At 41.8% G+C, this 25,640-nt stretch overlaps 1 protein-coding gene across 3 annotated transcripts in view; it reads right to left on the reverse strand.

Annotated features, from left to right (window-relative positions):
• Window positions 1-25,640, reverse strand: part of LOC127659000 (cytoplasmic protein NCK2-like) — a 576,925-nt gene that overhangs the window by 515,791 nt on the left and 35,494 nt on the right. For 2 of the 3 annotated variants that reach the window (XR_007972482.1, XM_052148601.1), the window contains exon 2: window positions 230-471. Coding sequence is in view for 2 of the 3 variants with exons in the window: in XM_052148601.1 (XP_052004561.1) it covers window positions 230-455 (226 nt within the window). In the remaining variant the exon portion in view is untranslated. Of the gene's footprint in view, window positions 1-229; window positions 472-7,919; window positions 8,067-25,640 lie in introns of those variants that run through there. The other variant, XM_052148602.1, reaches the window with a different exon arrangement.

The raw sequence follows: 25,640 nt of genomic DNA on the forward strand, positions 1-25,640 counted from the left end.
GTTTTCATTTGTGGATTTTATTGCGACATAAATGTTGCCAACCATTCTGGATATTTCAGTCTTTCTCAACTCAAGTAGAAAGAAGATCTATTTGCTTGCCTGCTGTTGCCTACATGGGGCATTACCAAGATGGTCTCCAAGGATAAAACAAAGAGCCTTAAAGGGGCTTTGTCAGATCATCAGAACTATGAATTGGTGAAATGCTTCAGTGAATTTTCGAACTTCTTACCGAGAGTGTCCTTTAAGTTCTTCACTAGTGACGTTTTCTTCAGACTGTTCTTGCGCTCCACGTAATTGGAGGGGACGTAGCCAGTGCGGTTGGACGCGTTGCGAACTCTCCACCAGGTCTTGGAGTCATCCAACAGCCACAGGCGCTCGTTCTTCCGGATGTCCAGTTCCTGATCTTGCTGAGCTGTGTAGTCCCACTTGGCTATCACAATCACCTCCTCTGTCATCTTTCATCGAGTCCCACTGACAAGAGAGACAGAGAGAGAGAAACCATTTAATAAAGGAAGATAAAAGAGCAATCCTTAGAACAGATCCTTACAGTACCGAATAATAGGTGGGTGTAATTTCCGGTTGGCTAGTCGAAGAGCGATTGGCTGGCGTTTTGTGTGTAGCTGGTCACTGCTTGCTAGCATGTCATGTGGTTAAAACTTAAGTTTTGACTAAAACAGCAATGTTATGATTAGAAACACATTGCAAACTTTGAGAGCTTGTTCGTTTATATACAGCGCCGGCCTTTGCAAATGCTTCACATGCTTTGTAATGACATTATTACTGAGTAAAAAAACAAACGGTGTTATTAATCCTGAACTGTGAGCAGTGAAGATGTTTCCAACTTTTTTCATGCTGTGATGCCCAATTGACGAATTCCACACTGAAATACCATAATTATTAGATGAGACATGTACTGTACAGTAGTAAGCTGTTTTATGACATTTTAAATTAATTGTAATATGATATTCCTCACTTTCTTATGAGTGTCTTAGCAGGATGTCCTTGTCTTCCCTTAAGGGGAAAATGTGATTCGGAAAATAGTGTGACATTAGTTAGATATAAATTAAATGTATATGTACAGTGCTTTTCATAATACATATTGTTTTATAGTTGCTTTTCAGAGAACATTGAACTTTTGTATACATTGTTTATAATAGGTTCTCCTTCTGTCACTCACTCGACGTCGTGTCGAATGAAGTGACACAAGGGGTCTTCCTGGGGTGCCAAACATACCTCTGAACCTGAGACAAGGCCAATGTCAAGTTGGCAGACAGAATTGTCCTGCCCCGGACATAGGGGTATAAAGGGAAGCGGGGCAGCGAGTGCCAGTCAGAATTTCTCTTTGGAGCCGAACGGTTGTGCAACAAGCAAGCTGAAGTTCACCACTGTTTCACTCACCTCTGTCAGCGAGAAGCATTGCTGTTGGATCTACGGCACGTTTCCAGCTGGCGTTCTCTCTCTCTCAGAACGTCTCTCTGGGCGCTTCGACAGCGCTTTTCACTGTTAAAAGAGTGTTCTCCTCCTAAAGAGTTTTGATTTCTCTAAAAGTGTTTGAGATTTCCACTCACAAAAGAGCAATACACAGCGGCGTTGAACATCCTTTTCAGGACGCTTCTTTTTCAAGATGCCTTTCCGCCCCGGTGTTGTTCTTGGATGCGGTCAATTTCTCTCCAAGACCGATGGCCACAGACTCTGCCTCGTGTGCCTGGGCAGCGATCACACTGAAGAGGCGTTCGTGGATTGCTCATGTATTCATTGCGAGAACATGACCATGGCAGCGTTGCAGTCGCGGCTCTCCTTCCTCAAGGTGAATGCCACTTCAGCCGCCCCCCGCGTCGCTCCTCCTTCCCACGGGATTGAGGATGACCCAGCTGGCGATGAAGGCGATAACGACGGGCTCAATTTCGCCGGGTAAATCCCCATGCACCTCAGCTCGGGATGAGTGTAGTTCGCCTCACAGCCAGCCGGGATTCTCCATTGAGCCCCTGGACTTGGATGATGACGTCGCCGCTGATGATGACGTCGCCGCCTTCGGGCCAGCCCGCCCAGTCTGAGGCAGACGCACAGATGGCCGACATGCTTGCCCAGGCTGCCGTGAGCGTGGGCTTGGACTGGAACCCTCCGTCCTCCCCACAGCCTTCGTGGCTTGACGACTGGTACCTTGGCTCTGGGCACCGCTCACAGCCACGCCCCCACGGTAACGTTCTTCCCGGAAGTGCATGACGAGCTGACGCGGTTGTGGAGGGCACCTTTTACTGCCTGTTACCGACCCCTCCACTCGTCCACTCTCACTACCCTGGATGGCCGGGCAGTCCACGGGTACACGGAAGTCCCCGAGGTGGATAGGGCGGTTACAATCCACCTATGCCTTGAGAATGCTGCCACCTGGCAGGACTGCCCGAGACTCCCCTCCAGAGCCTGTAGGATGACATCATCATTGACCTCCAAAGCCTACAGCCCCACCGGACAGGCCGCCTCCACCCTGCCTGCCATGGCTCTCCTGCAGGTCCATCAAGCCAAGGCACTTAAAGATCTGCACCTGGGTAGTCCCGACCCTGACGTGCTGCAGGAACTGCGCTCTGCCACTCTGGTACCAAGACCACTCCATCCCCCGGTGGAGGGCCAGGAGGAGAATCCTTGTTTCCATTACTTTCATTTGCCGCACCGCCTTCGGGCTGTGGTACCCACATTCTCAATAAAAGTGCGATTTCTTCACTCCCTGGGTCATCCAGCCGGTGCGCGCCGTTCTCACGGCACCCCGGCCCGAAAACTGTACAGTCCAGGCTCCCCGGACGCAGTTCCCTCGCCTCTGGCCCCGTGACTGCTCAGCCATGGCAGGCCAGCGCTGACAAGTTCCAAAGATGCCTCTCTAGGACATCTTCCTCAGTCTCTAACCTCCCCCCTGCCAGGTGCGTGGAGCAAGGTAAGTGCTTTGAGTCTTTTCTCAGCACCCAAGCCTCGGTACACTCTTTTGCCTCCCGATGCGGTGTCCCAGGTTTCGCCCAGCGGAGAGTGTAGGCTCCACCCCCAGGTGTCCAGCTGATATGGGATTAATTCGGCAAGGCACAGATAGATCTCTTTGCCTCCCAAGACAATTCCCTCTGCCCAGGACAGGAGCCCCCCTCGGGACAGACACGCTGGCACACAGCTGGCCCCTGGAGCTGCGCAAGTATGCATTTCCCCCAGTGAGACTTCTTGCACCGGTGCTGTGCAAGATCAGGGAGGACGAGGAACAGGTCATCCTGGTGGCCCCTTACTGGCCCACCCGGGCCTGGTTCTCGGATCTTACGCTCTTCGCGACAGCACCTCCCTGGAAAATTCCCCTGAGGAAGGACCTTCTTTCACAGGGACAGGGCACCCTCTGGCACCTGCACCCAGACCTCTGTAACCTCCACGTCTGGCCCCTGGATGGGATGAGGAAGATCTAATGGATGTACCACCTGCAATCATAGACACAATCAACCAAGCCAGAGCTCCCTCCACCAGGCAACTTTACGCCCTAAAGTGAGCTTGTTCGCAAACTGGTGTTCTTCCCAAGCCGAAGACCCGCAGAGGTGCACAGTTCAGTCAGTGCTTTCATTCCTGCAGGATAGGCTGGAGGGGAGGCTGTCCCCCTCCACCTTGAAGGTGTATGTAGCTGCTATCGCAGCCCACCACGATGCAGTAGATGGCAAGTTCCTAGGTAAGCACAACTTGATTATCAGGTTCCAGAAAGGCACCTGGAGACTGAACACTCCCCGGCCTAGCCAATCCCCCTCCTGGGATCACTCAATGTCCTCTCGGGCCTCCTGAGACCCCCCTTCGGGCAGCTTGATTCAGATGAACTCAAGGCCTTCTCCCTGAATACGGCCCTCCTGATCGCGTTAGCCTCCATCAAGAGGGTTGGGGAACTGCAAGCATTCTCTGTCAGCCGCACCTTCCTGGAGTTCGGTCCGGCACATTCTCACGTTATCCTGAGGCCGCGACCAGGCTACGTGCCCAAGGTTCCTATGACCCCCTTCAGGGACCAGGTGAACCTGCAAGCCCTGCCCCGGGAGGAGGCAGAGCCAGCCCTTTTGTTGCTGTGTCCGGTACATGCTTTGCGTATCTATTTGGACCGCACGCAGAGCTTTAGATGTTCTGAGCAGCTCATTGTCTGATTCGGCGGACGGCCGAATCAGACAAAGAGAAAAGGGAACACCGTCTCCAAACATAGGTTAGCTCACTGGGTCGTTGATGCCATTTCTTTAGCTTATCAAACCCAGGCCGTGCCCGCCCCCTTGCGGGTTCGAGCACACTCTACGAGAATTGTGGCATACTCGTGGGCACTGGCCCATGGCACCTCCTTATCAGACATCTGCAGAGCAGCGGGCTGGACAACACCATATACCTTAGCCAGATTTTACAATCTCAGGGTTGAGTTGGTCTCGTCCCGTGTTTTGTCAGGTCAGAGCCGGTAACGTGGCACAACAGACCGGGTGTTCCGCTTGCACACAGCACCCTTCACCAAGTTGATCCAGTGCGCCTTCTATCCTAGGTTAGCCACTAAGCGTCGCTCCCTGGATGTTCTCCTCCCTAGCCTTCTGGCCTGCGAATTCAGTGGAGCAATTGACGTCCAGACCAACTATGAGTCACAGATGCTCTGTACTGGGGTCGGGCTCCATGGGCTTAGTTCCCTTTTCAGGCAAAATCCCCGAGATGTATTCCCCGCAGTACGGCGGACCTTCATTTCCCTTGGGCAGCCCCGCTGCCCCGGTCGCCGTGCTTGTAGAGTCCCCACTCATTAGGCTGGACCTACCACCGCGCCATTTCCCACGTACGGCTTCACAACCCTCGTGGTGTATTTGCCACAAGTTACCTCCCCCTAGACTGGGTAGGATGTGGCCTCCGCAGGGTCTTTTCCCCCTGAAAGAATAGGACCGGGAAAGACCGCCTTCCCCGACGCATTTCATAGCGCCACTCCACGTCCTATGTGAGATACATAGTGAGAGAGAAGGCCGCGGCTGCTGGGCTTAACCCCATGCTAGTCATGTAGCACCTGTTCCCCCCCTCAGGGGTGTAGGGAACCTAAGTTCTGTATGTGACATCTCTTTGGGGGCATTGGGGAGGGCTACGTGCAGCCGACACAGGTGCCTTTAGCACGCAGTAGCCTGCTTGCACCTGTCTCAACAGTTCACGTAACACAGTGCGTGGCGTTTTTATATGGGACCCCTTGTCTCACTTCATTTGTGTCCCTCCTGCCACAGCACTAGACCTACCACTGTTAATGGCCGAACCTTATTTTCGGCTCCTCAGTGCAAAATCCTGACTGGCACTCGCTGCCCCGCTTGCCTTTATACCCGTATGTCTAGGGCAGGGCATGCAAATTCTGTCTGCCAACGTGACATTGGCCTTTTCTCAGGTACAGAGGTATGTTTGGCATCCCAGGAAGACCCCTTGTGTAACTTAATTCAACACAAAGTCTTGTTTCTTCCCTCGGGGAATGGAGGTTACAATAGTAACCATGACGTTTATTTGTATTGCATGTGGTTCTTTTTGTATGGTACAGTTTTTTTGTATGACCGTTTACGCATCCCGATTACCTATACGAGAACAATACATTCAATCTATCAACAGAAACAGTCATTCTGTTAACACCAAAACATTTAATGTAGGTTTAGGCTAGCAATAAGATATGGAGATTATGTATGTAAACAAACAATTATAAAGCTAGATTGAGCTAGACACTCTCTATTATTTTATTTTATCCAAACAAAAAGCAGCAGCATGACAGTGCCATCTACAATACACAAGCATCCTGCTGTCTAGACCTCTCCTGTTTCTGCAGTAATTACACAAGCTCAGTAAAACAGACTCTTCAGGTTCTGACTAGACTCAATATCTGCTTTAAAATAAAGAATTACCTACAGTTCTCAAACTTTACAGCTGTGAAGTCGCTAAAAGGCTACAGAGCTTTTCAGGTTCGTCGACTCAAGAGTTTATCCATCTCCATTGATGGATGAAGACTCAACAAAGTAACTAAAATGCTTCTGAAACTAAAATTTCATAATTGTTTTTACACATATTAGCCATTGGCCATGAAGCCTATTCTCCAGGTAAGCTATTGGCTATTATGGGCTAAAAACCCATATTTTACAAATAAAAAAGATATAAACATCCACATTTCATTAAACAGTGAGAACAGATATATCTAAAAATAGCTGACAACAGCACTAACAAGTTTTAAAACAAAACAAATAATGAAACCGAGTATTAGAAGGAGGGAGAAAAACGTTCTCGCACACATTCACGAAGGTTAAGCCGCTTAATCCATGCCATTGGTCTCATTACATAAACAGCCAAATGTTTGCAAAGTAAAGCCATTAAAAAATGACTAAGACTCTCAAAGGCTGAGCAGAAGTTTTCAAAATACATGGAACACTCTTGTTCCTCTGAGCAAAATTTGTAGCAGGCAATTGCTGAACCCATAAATGAATAAGTAGGCAGGTTTACACCTTGCCTGTGATGTGAAGGAGAGCTGCCAAAGGATTAAATAGGCACTGAATAGTAATGGACTGTTAAGTATTGATGGTGTTTCAGGCAAGCACACTTAAAACTCTGTTCCCTGCTGAGAAAGGCTTTAGGCATGGCTACTGAGTCAAATGTACAGCCAATCGAAGAGAGAGAGCGAGAGAGACCTAGTGAGTGTATGAACACGTGGGTGTATATACACAAGCAACAGCTTTCATTTCACGCCATGCCTACAACGCACAAGTGATGTAGATTCCATATCCCAGACTTTATGATTTCTGAATGCTGAAAAGAGACTAATTTGTTAAACAAACTGCCCAGTTACAGTTAGTCTAATGCTGCTAGTCTATTTGTGTTAGTCTTTTGGTATACCTTATATACATATATTTAAAAAGAAAAAGAAAAAGAAAAAGCAGGCTGATTTATCTTCTTTTACCTTTTTGTTTTATATATTTAATGAGACAGGTAATTTTAATACTAACAACCAGCACACCAGAGAACATAACTCAATAGAAGCCTCTCCACACACAATTATGGCACATAAAGATTTCATTACCTACGGTGAGATATCCACATTGGGGTACATTTCATAAATGCAAAAGTGACAGCTCAAAAGAAGGGCTAATTTTCTCTAAAAGCGGTCATCAAATGAGAGTTTAATTAGGAAAGAGGCTGGTTAAGACAGGGCAGCAGCTGTATAAAATGTCCCCATGCTTTAAGCTGCGTACACACTGCCAGCGACTTTATCGCTGCAGGTCGCCAGTGGCTGGCGGTGAAGTCGCTAGTGGGTGTTCCCACTACTGGTTGCCTAGTAACGTTTATAAATGACATTCACGGATGTCATTCCATTGCTGTTGACAGCGAATCTCTTTTCTTGCCACTAAAAACAAACATTTTGGAGGGAAAAGACTAAATATAAATGTGATCAGTACATAAAATGCTTTATATCAAAGATGAATGAGAAACAAGTCGTGCTGTTTGCCAGAGTGGCTGTTTATCTGCGGCGAAAATGCAAATGTCGGTCTGTCTGGGTCCATAAAATCCCCGCGATCTCAGATACACCTTTCCACGCAGTATTTTTCTTTAAAATGTCCTTGTACGTGGGAAGAGACATATCATAGAGCACTGGAAAATTTCTAACAGCAAGAATTAGCCTTTCATCCATCTTTCCGTTACTGCAGGAGCTGAGAGAGAGAGAGCGAGAGAGAGAAGGATCACGTGAGCTCTCCCGTCGTCTCTCCTATTGGCTGTCGCTTCCATTAGTCGCTCCAAAGTTGAACTTTTCTCAACTTTGTCGCGTCGCTGGACACGCCCACATCTAGCGCCAACGGTCGCGACAGCTCGTGTCGCCGGAAGTCGCTGTGCTCGCATTGAAAATGAATGGTATTGAGTCGCTGTCGCGCGCGATGTGGCTGGCAGTGTGTACGTACCTTTAATCAAGTCACTCCACTCTATTGGCTGCATGCTTCAAGTTCATCCATTACTGGAAGCGCGTGACCTCACTCACTTTTTTCGATAAAGGGCAGGAAAGAGAGCCATTGGAAAAGACAGAGCTGCTAAACGAGATTCTCTCTCAGGCAAACGAAAGAGAGGAGAGAAGAGAGAGAGGCGGGAACAGCAGGTCAAGGCTTGTCACTAAACCCTCTGCTGAAGAATGCAGATAGGTAAGAATAGGCAAGTAATGGCTAGAAAAGACCACACGGCAAATGCACGAAACAGGAAAAGTTCAAGTGTGTAATCTGCATCACCAAATGGAATTGCAAAAGTAAACATTTTCAAAAACTCCAACATCTGCATAGGGAAATTTCTTTGCCACTGAAAGTGCATCAGGCAGAACTCCTGATCATGCAGATTCACATTGAGATTACAGCATTTCACCTGTGGAATTTCACCATGCAAAGGCTAAAAGTGACAGATTCTTTACAACACCTTTGTACATACTGTAGTATTTCAGCACAAGAACCTGCATCTGATTTACCTACAATACAAGTTATATGTAAATTATGGCTATTTTTATAAAGCCATATTCAAAAAATTCAGCACTATTTGCATGCCGTAATTTACCTGAAACAAGGTGGTGAAGGAAACATAAAGAAAGAAAAAAGATGTTGGTGTACATTTGCTGGCAATCATGGCAGCATTAATGCATCAAACGATAATCAAATGATGGAGAAGAACTTTAGAACTGTAAAAATATCCAAATGGGTGGGGTAGTCAAGGACAAGTTTTGCATTTTAAAGAGCCATTTCAGGTGCCTAGATTGCAGTGGTAGAGCGATTTTGCCCTTGTAAAGTGTGCCAGACTGCAGTAGTCTGCTGCATCCTCCACAACTTAACTCTCAGGATCACTGCAAAATAGATAACTGTGCCAGGCAAATTTCGCTCAGGGCAATTGTTTTGTTTGTGTGTGTGTGTGTTTGGGGGTGGGTTGTTGCCCGCCAAGATGGCTAAGAGACTGATACACCTCCGGAGGGGGATTGAGACACATTAATTTCAAAATTCGGTCAAGTGTAAATGCATCTGGCTGTTCAAACCACATATGTAAAATGTATTCTGGCCAAACAACACTATGTCAGCATAAGGAAAACGCAAAATATAACAGTTGGTACACAGTATTTGCAGAGAGCTCGTGTGGGGGAAGTGCTGCCGAAACTGAAACTAAACACTGACAATGAGTGCAGTTGATGCTAGGGGTGTAAAGGCATATTGTGGCATGATATACAGTGGTTCAAATATGTGACTATATGCATTGTGGAGATTGGAGTTTTTGTTTGTTTGTTATAAATAATTTTACAAGCATCTGAATCAAATACGCACAATACTCTATGCCTACGAAATATGGGCATGGAAATTGTTTCAAAGCACACAAGGAGTTCTAAAAAGTGATTACTAGCTGAATCTGCGAGAAATGAAAGTGAAACCATGTAAGCAAATCTAATACAGAGAAAAGCGCCTTTTTGGCCAGAAGGGATCTGGGAGCATATATGATCTTGATTAAGGATTCTTATCTTACAAAATCATATCTTAAGTTAGGAAATCCTAAACCTACACCTCTCAATAGTTCTATAATTAACTCTCATGTCTGTTGCCAAGCAGCCAATGATGCATAAATGGCTACTGCGAACTGAATTGAACAACATTAGATTAAAATGGAGAAACAAAATCTATGCTCTTTTAATTTCAAGGCTGAATAAATAAAGTTTTTCATAACTGTATTATCATATTTCGTGGCAGTCAGTAATTATTTAGAGTCTTTTGTCATCAAAGTGCAGCACATCATCTGGGACTTTCAAAAGTGTTTCCACCATCAAACATCGCTTTTCTGCATTTTGTATTGCTAATAAATGTAGCGCTGTTCTCGGACAGTGCTATAGTTTTGTTTCATAGTATTGTAATTTGACTAACGTTGGCTTTCAAATAAGTTTTCAGTTAGGACAACAGTGGATTTTTCCTTAAGTTAGGACACTTATTTAAGATTTTTGACATATTAAGATGTTTCTCCAAGGGATCTGCTCCTACTGTGTGAGAGAAAGTATATAGAAATAAACATTTGTATATTTTCATTAAAGTGAGAGACTAGTCTACCAACTAGTAATTTTAGTCTTTCCTTATCCATTCCAGACATCTAATTAATTTTCACAAAATTAGAACAGAAATCGATTTGTTTATTCAATTTGTTTATTATTAAAGGATTGTAACATGCTGATTAATAAAGATACATTTAGAAGGGAAAAAGTTTATGGTCTAAAAGGTGCTTTGAAACCACGTTAACTCAGGCCCTTCATGTATACACACATGCAGGGAAAAGTGTGCGTGTGCGTGCATGCGTGCGGAGCGGGACAGGGCAGAAATGATGCATGTTTGGTACTAGAGAACAATATTCAAGATTACAGCGCAGAAAGATCAGTGCTGTTTTCCACATCACTGTTGTTCTGTTGCGCTCTTCAGCTGCAACCTGTTCTGTTGCAACCATTGTCATGAAATCTTGCGGTGCGGATGGAATCAATCTGGTGTACGACGTAACCTAATTGTTAGCAAGGCAGCTAGCATTAGCAAGTTTATCCAGTCTGACGCTACGTTACCTCTGGCGCGCTGTGAGCGAAGCTGAGAGCGTTTTCATTTCATTCCTATGAAAGCCAAGCATCATGCTCACAAGGTGGATCATAGGATTGGCAGCGGTGTGGAGCAAGCTCTCTCCTAGCGCTGTGAGCGCATTTGAGCAGATTTCATCCGCCCCAGTGGAAACGAAGCCTGAGAAAGCCGAACTGCTTGTGTTTAAGCGACACGCAGTAAATATAGAAAATTCCTCAAAAGCTTATTGTGGATTTTTTCATCGTGATGTATATCGATATCGTTTTATCGCTCAGCCCTACATGTTTGTTATGTGTTATAAATGTTGTATTTACATCAATGTGTAAAACACATGTTAAAACCCAGTCCTTTCCCTTTAAGGTCAGGGACTTTAAAGTGAATGGAGTCAAATGGCTTGTTTTCAGTGCCATGTCCGATTCAAATTAAATGTTTGTAATTGTAAAGACCAAATGGAAATGTAACAGAAATTATCAATGACAAATGGATTCCGTGGATCTCTTCTTTGGACACAGATTACAAGGCAAACCAAACTTTTACTCTCAACACGCAGTGAAAGAATACTGAACTCGGTGATGAACTGGTGAGTGAAATGTGAAATATTACCAGGCAGTTGCTGATTAGACATTTTAAGTCGCATATGTGAGTAATATACATTCTGAGTAAAAGATCGCTTTTAACGATAATCTTTGTGCCACACACACACACTTTTAGCTTTTAGCGATAATCAATATCGATATGATCAAGTGAATCGCAGTTAGTCTGCAAATCAATATGTTTGCTTGGCCCCGATGTTGGAACGCCTCATGGAAGCGTTTCTGACTCTGAGTTTGCACTTATTTAGACAACCTGATTCGTCTTGATTGACTGTTGAACATGATATGAATACACAAATAGTTGAATAAAAATATCGATACAGGGATCTAAAGTATCGATGCAATATCGTGAAAAAGTTTTGTGATATATCAATATTTGATAGTATTGGCACAGCCCTACTTGGAATCAAAAAACACATCACATCTAGGCATGTGACGGTATTCGGTTATACGGCATATCACGGTAAATAGAAGAGCCGAAGAGATCTCTGTTCACACAGCACGGTGATAGCCGACACTCGTTTGCTAATCGGAACCCCACCCCTGTAATTCAAACAGCTTAGTCCACCTCCTTAATAACAAGGACTGTTAAGACTGATGAGTCTGCCACAGGAAGACAGATCAATCGAAGGGCTCAGTGTTCGCTCTCACACCAGAAAGCCACTTGGAAATGATCAATCTCACCCATCTCACTGTCAGCTTATACTCACACAGGAGAGAAGCCCATTAACCGAGAAAAGACAATTAGTCGAGCTATAAACAATTCTCACCACAGGCATAAATACAATTCTACTCCAGTTCCCATGAATAATCAAATGGTTCAGACCTGCCAATAAAGTATTTTCATAGCCGGCGGCCCGGACAAATTTTCTCAGACTGTTCAAGTGCACAATGTTTGCAAGAAGAGAAGGAAGCCACTCTCTGACCTTGAATTGATCTATCCTCCACCAAGACATGTTCCCATAGTCCAGAAGCACTTAGCACTCCTAGCACTCTGAGCTCTGCACTCTAGGGACTAAAAGCATTTAATACGACTAATACGTTGTAGGCTAATGTCCAGCTCATATTCGCTTAAGCTAGATAAACATGTCTCACATGCAAAGCAGTTTCACTCAGTCAACTTCTGCATAAAACTGACAGATTACACAATAATTGTTGTTACAATCTTAGGTTAATTATGATTATACCCCATAGGAAAGATCACAATCATTCTCACAATCCTTAAAATCGGATCTCTTCAATATCTCAACTGTTTCTCTAAGAAAGCAATGAAAGTAAAAGGACAGCAAATAAGACTTTTGCTTAAGTCTGCTTAAGTTTGTTATTTACACAAGCGATGTGGGAAAATTGCATTGCTGTGGAGAAAGCTGCTTAGGGGTAATGAGAAAGCCGCTAACAGTTCATATAAACGCATTTCGATTTCAAGCCTTCGTGTCCATGTAAACGTGTGCAGTGTCTCACTTGTGCTCAACCAAGACACCAAATTCTGCAATCAAATGTCAGATATTTTGAGTGTGATCTCACGTGATTGTGGCAAAATCTTTGCAAAACGATATTACATGGCTCCTTGTATGCATCACGGCAGTTCTAAGGTGAATTGTTCAATGACTGGCATTAAAATCAAGTTACATTTTCTCCCAAACAGAAAAGGTTTTAAAGGTTAATGCTAAGGACTCATACCCTGGTCCTTTGCATCATTTGAGTTACTGCACACTTTAATAGTATTCGAATAAGCTTGTAAATGTAGTCACATTTTGGTCTGGCCCATAATCGGATCCAATATTCATAATTTTATTAATTATCGGAATCATTATTTTGTCTGATCTGATTGCTGAAAAAAAAAATATATATGCTCCGTTGGCTCTGATGTCACCGCCTCTCTCTGAAAGTTTACTGCTTGTAGTCTGGCTCAATGTCCCACCCACAGCATTATCGGATTGGTTATATGTCACGTGACATATGACCAATCAACACTGTACTTTGTATTCATGGGTGTTTTCAAAGGTGAGAATGCATATACTGGTCTTTCAGTGCATTATCTTTGAAAAATTTTCTCTAACACCGAACACGTTTCACTAATGCCCTTCCGCACGCTGCACGTGTTGCCTCTCTCCCCTGGCCCATGCCATGAGGCGCCACATAGAAGGCTGCTGACGCGGTTATTTCAACGACAGTACATCGTAACGGAGAAATACAGTGAGCAGAAATATAGATAGGCGGCAATATAATGACTGATTTATTAGAGTATTCACCCGTATGAGTTGGTGTTTTACATGTTATAACCAGGGTTGGGAGGTTTACTTCTGAAATGTATTCCACTACAGATTACAGAATACTTCTTCACTTTTTTCACTTGTTATGAGAATAAAAACTCTGCCAGTACAGTAAGACTAAGACATACATTACATATTTACATTCTCTGAAAAACCTAAATATCTTATGCAATGTTGTTTCTAAAACAAGATCAAATCAAATTGATCTTGTTTTAAGGATTTTTTGATATTTTTACAGGAAAACAATACAAAAATATTATCAAGAATAATATTAATATCTATGGTCTTAAAAGAAAAAAATTAATTATGATCCAACGTGAATTTTCTTGATAAAAATATATGATCTTGGCTGGTAACATGTGCATGTAAAATGGCTAGAAAGGTTTATTTCTATTTCTTCTGCCCACACGTACTTCTCTGTCTGCTCATATGAATGTAACACTGTAGAGCGGAGGAGGGCGGGGCCAGGATGGAACAACGCACGCACGGTCCATAATAAGTCTGCTGGGGGCGTGCGAGGGATAAAGGTGGCCGGTGACGATAGTTCGAGAGAGAGAGGGAGAATTACAGGTTTATGTTTGTGTGTTTTGGTTCAGTTTTATATCAAAACTATTATTTATATTGCCAGGCCGGTTCTCACCTCCTCCTTTCCACTGAACTGCTTTACAAACACATCATAATAAAGTGTTTCATCGCTGTTCAAATGCACTTTGGATTTAATCATTTATATGTATAAATGTTTTCCATCTGAAAGGACTAAATATTAAATGAAATAATTGATAATAGATTGTGGTTAAAAATTTAAAATTAGATTGCTAAGTAGTCTCTTCAGTAATTAAAATACTTTTTCAATGTAACTGTATTCTAATGACCAATTATTTAAATTGTAACTGTAGTGGAATGTATTTTAAATACGTAATAAATCAAACATTGAAATGTATAACCTTAAGTTATGCGCTATAGTAACAGTTGTTTTGATGTCATAAGATAGCACTGTCATAAGAAGATCAGAGCAAAAAATAAGCATGTATATGTCATTATAGTCGTGATTTGTGTGAATAAAGCAAATAAAAGTCATTGTTGTTTTAACGCCTCTAGTTCTCATTTCACCAGGAAAGTGACGCAAAATGTACAAGCCACATAAAGATTTTGCAAAAATTTTTACATAGTAATGCATTTCTAAAAATTTTATACTAAATTGAAACATAATTAAGAACTCCATTCATTGTCCAAAGCTATAAAAGAGCAACCTCTGAGAATTAACAATACAATTCCCCTTGTGCTAATGGTTTATCCCTCTATCCTAGTAGCTTTCCTTTCTAAATAGCTTTGTCATATATTAGACCACATTGCATTTACTTTTTATTTTGCCCATTCAAAGAGTAAGATGTAGGAGGAATGAAGCAACAAGATAAGAGACAAGAAAGCGAGCACAGAAATAGAGAAAAAGAAGGTTACAGACGGTACCCTTATTCAAAATGCAGCTTGCCTGACCTGCCCCCCTCAGTGCAAATTTCAAGTGGGAATTAAAGAAAGGCTGTTTGGCTGCATCAGCACTCTATAGAGCTACTTTCTTAAGCTTTTTACCCAGCATAAAAACATTGCAAAGAGAGGACCAGAGGGAACACAAAGAAAGAGAGAGCAAGAGACAAAAAAGGCCCACCAGATTCTTCCATATTTGGCATTCAGGTCGAGGACAAATCTACCCATCATCTCATCTTTTATTAACTCTTTTGGATTTCTGTCGTGTCGGTAGCAACAGAGTACCTCTACAATCATCTCCACACAGCAAAAATCTCCTGGCAGTAATGCAGATCCATTCAAAGTCGACCAAATGGATTCTAGAATTAGGCTAATGTGGTGGATTTTGGAGTATCAGGAAAGAGTAAATTTGGCCCAGTGTGAAAGCAATGGTGAAATCAGGTCAGGACTTTACTAAGTAGGGACATGTGTTTCCCCATTGCTTGTGTTAATGATTAGTCTGAACTAGCAGTCCCCCATCGCATACCTCCTCTGTATTTCCTGGCCTGCAAATAAAATGTCACACACACACACACACACACACACACACACACACACACACACGGAGTTGGCCACTTTAATCTGAGAAATTTAAGACATTACATCATACAACAGTAAGAGGGAATCAAGTTTGACAGTGACATGGCGAGACATACATTTCAAACTAGTTATTTGTGAAAATGAGACTAGGATAATGATGAAACTGCGGTAGACTGTCAACACCAGTTGTGCTAAATGACGCCGGGACTCATCAAATTATACACATGGCCAAAGGAACGACATAAAGCTTTTATTGTAAAAGAAGCAAGCTGAAAACATGAACTTTTGTATTAACACCTGCACCGTGCACATCTAGCTAGTGTGTATATTTCTGTGCAGCCCCTTTAAAAAAAAAATTATTGTTATCCACGTACATGTCAGGGACTGTCTCTTCAATGTCTGTCCGCTGCGTGTTGTGCCTAACAACACCCTTTAGCCATGTTTAGGCCTGTGTTTATAATATAACACAACCTCTTTTATGTTAATATTTAAAAATGTATATCTCTGGCCCGCCACCTATCACAAGAGTCTTATTAAAAGTAGGTATGGGCATTTTCGAGTCATTTTGTAATCGAGTACTCTAGCCCACAAAAAACGAGTACCCGATTACCCATAAATTAATTACATGTTAAAAATAACACGTATGACACATACGTGAATCTTGTATTTTGTTAGGGTTATATCTTATTCACAAACGTTACCAAGAACAGCTTCAAAATAAGATATCCTCAACAAACTATGCTATTCTTTTTATTATTTTTCATTATTAATATGTATTTAACTTTTTTATTGTTAATATGCATTAATAAAATTGGAAAACAAAACAAAAAAAAGATGTAAAATTAATGGTCTTACATTAAAAAAAAACAGATGTTACATAATTTGCATTGTTTATGCAGTTTTGTCATTTTTGTTTATTAGTCATGTGATGACAAGTCTTTTGGTATGAGAATCAAAGAAATAAACAAGAATGCTGGGTGTTGATAAAGAAATTTGTTTTGCCTGTTGTTTTATATTTGTGTCACCACACCATATTAAAGACGGCTGCAAGCTGAACTTCTGTTGGAGGCTACACACAGGCTATAGGACAAACACAACAAATCTCATATAAAACATAGGCTTTTATCACTGAGTGATTCAAATGATAAACAATATATTCAACATGCAACTAAATCTGAGAAAATCCAAGTCGATATTCCTAACGAATTACAAAAGACTGTTCTTGTTGATGTAGGATTAGAAATGGCGGAAGGTTGAGCGCATTCTATTTAATAATGCAGGTTGAGTGGAGCGAGCCATTGCTCCGCTCAAATATTCGCTCATGTGCGATCGCTCAACTCCAATGCTCAAGTTCAAATGTCACCCATGAGCGCTCATGAGCGTGAGCGATGTTGGAGCGGAGTGACACATGCTCTGGTTGGCGTGACATATAATGGCCCTGGCCCAAATGGCACCCAAAGTCCTTACGGTCTTCCTCTGACTCCAGACTATGGTGATGCAAGCGTGTGCTTTAAACTAACTCATGGGTATTTGTTTTTATTAAATAATTTCAAACAACACACTGACAATAAAGCATTAGACATATGAATCAAGAACCTCTGAAAAAATAAGTGCAATTGCAAATATAGCAACAACAAAAAAAGCCCATCTTTTTAAATATTTAGAGCACAAATAATCATGACTTGGCAACATGGATGGAACAGGCAAGTGTTTAGAGGACAGTCAAATGTATATGTACAATCTTCCAAGCTACAGCATATGTGCAGGAAGGTCTTATTTTGACATTTTTGAGACTCACAATAATTCTAAATCCTATTTGAAACAACAATAAGAAAGTTCACCATAATTTTTCTTCAGCACAAATCTCCAGTCTGCTATGATTGGTCGAGAGGCTCAGCAGCGGGGTCTCTTGGGTATTAGTCTGCTGTGGATCCCACACAGATGTGGGCTCAGCTGAAGGGTGCATCGGGAGTGCAAATGCGGAGCTTGTGAGCACCCCTCCGAGTGCTAAAATGTCAAATGGGACACCCTACGTTCTCGTAGATTTCACGGTAACGTGTAAATAAGGGCCATGAGACCGCAAGTTCACATCAACTGTCTCTGATGAGGTTAGAGGTTGCTCCTCTTCAGTCAGCAATGAAAGGAAATTAACGACTGTTTGACAGCTTGGTGATGTCACCCAAGAAGCCTTGATGCGACTGGCTTTAAACCATATGTCTAATGGCAAACAGATCTCATCAGAGGTCTACTTTCAAACTTTAACATATCCCTTGTTTCCAGGGAATGAGGAAATGGGAGATAGCGTTCTGCATTCCAAAATAATACAGTCTTTATTTGACAAATCAAGCTTTTCAGCAGAACACTCTCAAAATCACACACACACACACACACACACACACACACACACACACACACACACACACACACACACACACACACACACACACACACACACAGCTTGAAGCTCGGCTCTCTCTCTCGTCTGCCGTCGTCTCCTCCCCTTTTATCTCTGCCACAGCTCACTGGAAACAAGAACCGGTGTTAGCACAGGTGTAAATCCTTAACCACTCAGCTTTCCCAGACCTCACTCTCCACAGATCGGCGCTCGATCACACAAGCATACCACCTCATCAGTGAAGCATGGTGGTGGTAGTGTCATGGCGTGGGCATGTATGGCTGCCAATGGAACTGGTTCTCTTGTGTTTATTGATGATGTGACTGCTGACAAAAGCAGCAGGATAAATTCTGAAGTGTTTCGGGCAATATTATCTGCTATTATTCAGCCAAATGCTTCAGAACTCATTGGACGGCGCTTCACAGTACAGATGGACAATGACCCGAAGCATACTGCGAAAGCAACCAAAGAGTTTTTTAAGGGAAAGAAGTGGAATGTTATGCAATGGCCAAGTCAATCACCTGACCTGAATCCGATTGAGCATGCATTTCACTTGCTGAAGACAAAACTGAAGGGAAAATGCCCCAAGAACAAGCAGGAACTGAAGACAGTTGCAGTAGAGGCCTGGCAGAGCATCACCAGGGATGAAACCCACCGTCTGGTGATGTCTATGTGTTCCAGACTTCAGGCTGTAATTGACTGCAAAGGATTTGCAACCAAGTATTAAAAAGTGAAAGTTTGATTTATGATTGTTAATCTGTCCCATTACTTTTGGTCCCTTAAAAAGTGGGAGGCACATATACAAACTGTTGTAATTCCTACACCGTTCACCTGATTTGGATGTAAATACCCTCAAATTAAAGCTGAAAGTTTGCAGTTAAAGCACATCTTGTTCCTTTCATTTCAAATCCATTGTGGTGGTGTATAGAGCCAAAAAGATTAGAATTGTGTCAATGTCCCAATATTTATGGACCTGACTGTATATACTCCACTCATAAGAAAATCGTTTCATTTGAACACTTTTACTGGACAGGTAACATAATATGTATTAGGGTTGCACACTTTGGTAAAAATAAAAATCTAACTGCAATTATATTGATTTGAACTGAGATATGAAAAACATTTTCACCCAATATTGCTGCTATTTGAATTTCAAGGCTAAAAGCATAAAAACAAACATAAAATCACATAAGATTTCATACTTGCTAAAATTGAGATAGCATGGCTCAGTCCAATTGTCAGTCACGTATGTCTTAGGACACACGTGAACACGCTATCTTATGCTAGATAGACGGAGGTTACCCACATTCCTATGTCATAGGTCTGACAGCTCTCACGCTCATCTCCCAAGGTACAGATTACCACACAAGACAGCGTCAACACAGATCTCCTTTCCCACTCTGAGCATTTTCACTCTGCCTTTTCCTTTCTTTTTCCCTTCTTCCTGGGAATTAAGGCTATTGTTTGCTGGTTTCAATGGATGCTGCGACCAAGCCAGCTCTCTGGCGAGGGACAGACAGGCGGACGGGTGTCAGGACTTTCAAGCTGAACAGCGAGGGGACTGAGCCCATAAAAATTGAAACAAAGGGGTTTACCATCCCCAATACTCAAAAGATACACTGAACAGGTGGTCATGAATGGAAAATTGCATAGTTTGGAGTCTGTAATGAGTTTCCACTGAGGAAGGGACGGAAACAGCAACAGGATTCAGGTAAGGTTGTTTTTAATTCACACACTAATTCACACACTACTACAACACACTAGCTTCTTGGCCTTCATGTCGGGCTCTCCCCTGGGCTCTGTTGCTGCTGCTTTTTATGCCGCTCCCCTCAAGCTACTGCAATTAGAGACAGGTGTTAGACATAATTTAGCTCAGGTGTGAGCGCCCTTACCGCTTTTCTCTCCCGGACGGGCGCTTGACCACGCCCCCGCTGCCACAGAGTCCTTTTCCACAAACCCTGCTCACTCTGTTGAGTCACTTCTCTTTTTATCAGAGCTGTGAAAACTAAATGGTAGATTACATTTAAATAATAATAAAATAAATTGATCAATTGTCACACATTATACATACATTTCTGCATATACATGGTGAAATTATTTATTTTTCACACATCCCAGCTAAGCTGGGGTCAGAGTGCAGGGTCAGCCATGATACGGCACCCCTGGAGCAGATAGATTCAAGGGTCTTGCTCAAGGACCCAACAGTGGTGTCTTGGTGGTGTTGGGGCTTGAACCCCTGACCTTCTGGTCAGTAACCGCTGAGCCACCACTGCCCTATGCCCATTTAGGGGTGGGCATTAAGGCCAAAATCTTATATCACTGACATTTACATTCAGTGGAAAGTTTTCATTCATATGATAGATTTCAAAAACTATCGGGCAATTAATTGGTTATCTGCCTGCTTTCACACCTACTGTAGTTATCGGCAAAACCCACAATTGGTTGACCTCTAATCTGCATGGGTACTACCGCAGTTTAAACAAAATAACAGAACATCTACTGCACACTATGGTATCTATCATCATACTTCTATCGGCTGCTCCCGGTAGGGGGCCGCCACAGCGGATCATCCGTGATCCAAATATTTGACTTGGCACAGGTTTTATGCTGGATGCCATTCCTGACGCAACCCCAGTGGCTGGGGGACTCTCACTCACACCTACGGGGCAATTTGGAGTCTCCAATTCACTTAACCTGCATGTTTTTGCAAACTCCATACAGAAAGGCCCAGTTGGGCCGAGACTCAAACCCAGGACCCTCTTGGCATATATCATCATACTGTCCATCCCAAATCAAATTCAACTGAAATGTGATGCCAGCAACAACTGATTGGTTCCCACTAACTAATCAACATAAACATCTCTAAGATTTAAGTTTGAAAAGAGCTTAGGTAACCTGCATTTAAAACTTGCATAAAAATCCTATGCTTTAAAATAAGCTTATTTGACACTCTTATTCTAGTTCCTGAGTGAATAAAAGTCCTATCATTGCTTGTTATTCAAGCACTTCAAGCAACTCAGTTCTTTCTCGTGTTGTTTGTTTGTTTGGTTGCTCCTAAAAGTGAAGTTCTTTCACTTTTTTTTTTTTTTTGGTTTGTTCTGTTTGTGAGAGTTCGTGAGCTCTGCAATATTCCCACTACTCACACTAACAAACCGGAAAGCACTGATAAACTAAGAATAACAGCTTTGAAGTATTCTCAACTTATGCATTCTGTCTTCTCCCTAAAGAAACGAGGGAAGAACTGATGTTGTCTAACTGTATAGTTTGTTCACAGAACATGTCATGAAAAAGTCCACATTTGTGTAAACACTTGCTCTACTATGGCATGTAATCTACATCAGTTGCACTTTTGGGGTCACAAATCACACAACAGACTATAGGATATTGTCTAGATATACAAGCACATCCTGTTCTACAACCAACTGCTGACCTCATCTCTGACACCATACACAGAAAATTATTCTTTATCTTTTGTTCGAAAGCGAGTGTAATTGTGTAGTTGACATAATGTGACTTTTTTTGTATCAACTTCAAGATATTAGCAGGGCTGTCAGTTTAACAAATACATTTTGTATGATTAATTATATAAAAAATTTACGCAAAGCACAACAGAATATCACAATTTTCAAAGTTTCCACAACTTTTAACTTAACAAAGCATCCAAAGAATGCACGTTTATGGAGCTGAATACCGAGTCTAGTCTTCCCTCCTTTTGGTGTTTATTTCTTCTGTAGTTTAAAGTTGGTAATCAAATCTCATCGCATTCCCTCAGGCTGTTTTCCATGTGAATCAGAATGGAATCTGTCAGCCCGGGTACAACTGTTCCTTTAACACAGATATTTGAAGAGTTTGAAAAGACAATGTGCTGCCATTTAAAAATCTCCTTTTAACATACAAAAGCTAACAATAACACAGCAGGGAATGTCTTGCGGTCACAGTACGCCTGCAGTAAATCAGATCAACTAAACTGAAGTGTTGCAGATAATCATAATACAATTTCAAAGTATCCCAACTGTGATCAAAAGGACCTGGGTTGCAACAAACAAGCTGGCTATGCCCTGCAGTGATGCATACATAATAAACAGACATGTTAAACTATGCATGTACAAAATGCAGCATTAAATCATCTACATTGTCATCATGAAACAGGTACGGATAAAAATACAAAAGGAGCTTCAGCAATGAGGGCCATTTAAAGAAAAATCTCCCTTTACCAGCTCAATTCCCTCATAAAGATTTTGACCTCACCATCACTACAGGCTAGTGTAGGATTGCACCAGCTGTGCGTAATTACTCTCGTAAGTTGGGATGTAAAGATCACACTAAGGGCTTAGTAACTACTAGTTAATTTGTAACTAAGTCAGAGCTTAATTCGGTTGCACCACCTGTTCTTAAGGCAAGACTTAACTAGAAGGTCGTAAGCTCTCCGTAAAGAAATGTGTAGTCGCATAATATGATGTTTTCTTGTATTGATCCAATAAACAGCCTTCAAATTTGTACACAGAAGTGTTAAAAAGCCGTGCATTTTTGTTTTATCTCGCTCCAGTTGATGTCCAATCTTGTTTGCTCACATAACTGTCAGCTGTAATAAATTATATCCCTATTAAAATACAATATGTAATAAAACAAGATTTCATTAATGGTATATTTAGCCTATTTAAATAACAATATTTAATAATTGTATCTAAAATGACATGGGGGTAATAAATAAATAAGTACTAATACAACAGAATGGAAAAATAGACATTTATTCACAGTACCGCCGCTCCCTATAAGCAGACTATGCAGTCTGTAGGGTTACATCCTACCTAGGTTTAATGGTGCAATGCTAGAATATTTAGTAGTGCTTCAATTGTGACTTAGTGCCCATTTATGCCACAACTAGGCTAGGTTTTAACTTATGTACAGCTGGTGCAACCAGCCCCAGGTCTCTGTCAAGTGCCCTCCATGACTTACACAGTGCCAGTGGCAAACCAGCCCTTTCTAGACTACATGGCTTTCAAAATGAGCTAGTTACACTCTGTGTAAATGCAGTGAAATAGAAGGGCTTCAGTACCTGTAAAATAAACATGCCCACTGAGTCAAACAAGAGGAGATCTCTGTCAAGCAGTATAATGAATTCTTTTACAAGACATCTTAGCCAGCCCACTAAATTACCCCCCTTTGCCCCACTCAGACCCTCAGCTTGATTCTGTTTCTACCTGTCCATGGTGTACTGCATACAAGCTCTCCAAACAACAAAGAGGGGTGAACAAGTAACTGTAGTAACTGTAAAGCAAGCTGTATGAGAGATTACTGTGTATATAGTCTATGCATTTATATGATAGTCCTGGGAACACAATTTCATTAATTGATGCATTGCAATGATTTCTTACATGATTCTGCATTGACACAAATTCATAATCAGGATTATAAATCAACTTTTAATCATTTTGTTTCTTGACAAAGCAGCAGTAATAACATTATAGATACAAATAAGTGCCAAGAGGTGTTCAAAATAAAAATCTGTAAAAATAAGAAATCATCCTGTTCTTGTTGCCATCAATTCTGTAGAGATATTCCTCTAGCAAGCATAAAAGCTTTCACATAATTTGGAAATAATTATTCAAATAATTATAATAAATTAATTGGAAACAATAAGTACATTTCAAGATATACGTTGTTCTGTAAAAAGATTTTTGCTTGAAGATATAGTGAATGCACTTTTAACTGCGCCAGGATAGTTCACCCAAAAATGAACATTCTCTCATCATTTACTCACCCTCATGCCGTCATAGATGTGTATGACTCTCTTTCTTCAGCAGAACACAAATGAATATTTTTAGAAGAATATTTCAGCTCTGTAGGTCCATACAATTCAAGTGAATGGGTACCAAAATGTTTACCCTCCAAAAAGCACATAAAGGCATCATAAAAGTAATCCATATGACTCCAGTGTTTTAATTCATACCTTCAGAAAAGACATGATAGGTGTGGGTGAGACACAGATCAATATTTAAGTCATTTTTAAGTCCTAGAAATTCATCTCTCTGCCCAGAAGGAAGCGATATGAATGACGAATGTGAATTACCAAAAATACAAGAAGAAGAATGTGGAAGTTAAATTGGAGACTGACTGAGCAGGGACAAAAAAAAAAAAAAAAAGATTTAAAAATGTATCTGTTTCTCACCCACACCTAACATATCACTTCTGAAGACAGTGACTTAACCACTATAGTATTATAGATTACTTTTATGATGACTTCTTTGATGTTTGGAGCTTCAAATTTTGGCACTCATTCACTTGTATTGTATGGACCAATAGAGATAAGAAATTCTTCTAAAAATATTCATTTGAGTTCATCAGAAGAAAAAAGGCATACACATCTTGGCATAAGGGTGAGGAAATGACGAGAGAATATTGGGTGAACTATTGCTTTATCTCATATTGCTGCTGGTTTGAGATTAAATCTTAAAGAACAAAAAAATATCATATTGAAACGGCAACTCTCATTTTCAAGAGATGTGTGAAAATTACAAACCAGCAAATGATGCTTTCTGTCTCCAAACTGAGTGGTGTTTTGCTCATGCTTTGCTGCCAAATGAGAAAGCTAAGCCTAACATATGCTTGGAATATGCGTAGTAAACGACAGAACAGTCACCCCTTTACTTTGAAGTATGCAGCAGATGCACACTATACACGTATGTAATAAATCACAGCCTTTAGTGGTTTTATAATGGCAAAACTTCATATCTTAATTTCGAGATTAACCTGATAAATTGCACAGCCCTGATTTTCACAGATGCAGAAATACATAACTTGTTTTGTAATAACATTGTGATTCTCTAAATTGAAATCAAAGATTCCCTCCCCTATTATGTGATGGAAGAGAGTTTGAAAAATAAAGCCTATAGACTAGGGACAAATGTTTATCTCTGAAACTGCAGAAACCCCAACTGATATCGCACAGTTTCCTTACCACTCTTAGCCTCATGGCTGCGATAGCTTACAAGTACAACTTCCAAACTCAGATTTTAGGGCATAAACACACAGATGAGATGCTAAAAATATACTTCAGGCTCTGTGTGTGTGTGTGTGTGTGTGTGTGTGTGTGTGTGTGTGTGTGTGTGTGCGTGTGCATGCGCAATTCAGCTGCTTCTGCTGGGACAACTCACTAATGACTCACTATCTGCCCCGCTGGCAATGTATCCACTGCATACATACACACCGCTCTCATGGCTGTACAAATAATATATGCATCCACACACCCGGTAAAACAAATGCACATCTCTCACAGCTCTAAATCAGAAAAGACATGTCTCTGCCCACACACACACACACTAAAAAGCCTGTGGTCTATTATACGCACACATGTGGACAGAAAATAGGATACCTGCGTTCAAATGTTAGAGCATAAACAAACATCCAAAGTGACATGCCTACAGATTCCCATTCTCCTTTCTGTGTTTGTGTATTACATGCGAGCACTCATGGCAGTTGAACCGACAGCTATGATGAAACATGAAGCTTCAATTTGACCGGAAGATTACGAGCACACACTCAGGGGACGGAGACGAACGAAGGAGACCTTGCAGCTGTGAGAGCCAGTGAAGAATTAATTCCTGAAGATTGAAGGCATCTCTGTCTCTGGCTGAGGTAATAAAAAGGGCTTGTGAACATAAGGCATCTGGCTGGGAGAACACAGCTAGACAGAAATGAGAGAGCAGATGATGTTTTCCAGAGCCTGACATGATCATGC

Source organism: Xyrauchen texanus, chromosome 18 (genome assembly GCF_025860055.1).
Source record: "Xyrauchen texanus isolate HMW12.3.18 chromosome 18, RBS_HiC_50CHRs, whole genome shotgun sequence".
Lineage (NCBI taxonomy): Eukaryota > Metazoa > Chordata > Actinopteri > Cypriniformes > Catostomidae > Xyrauchen > Xyrauchen texanus.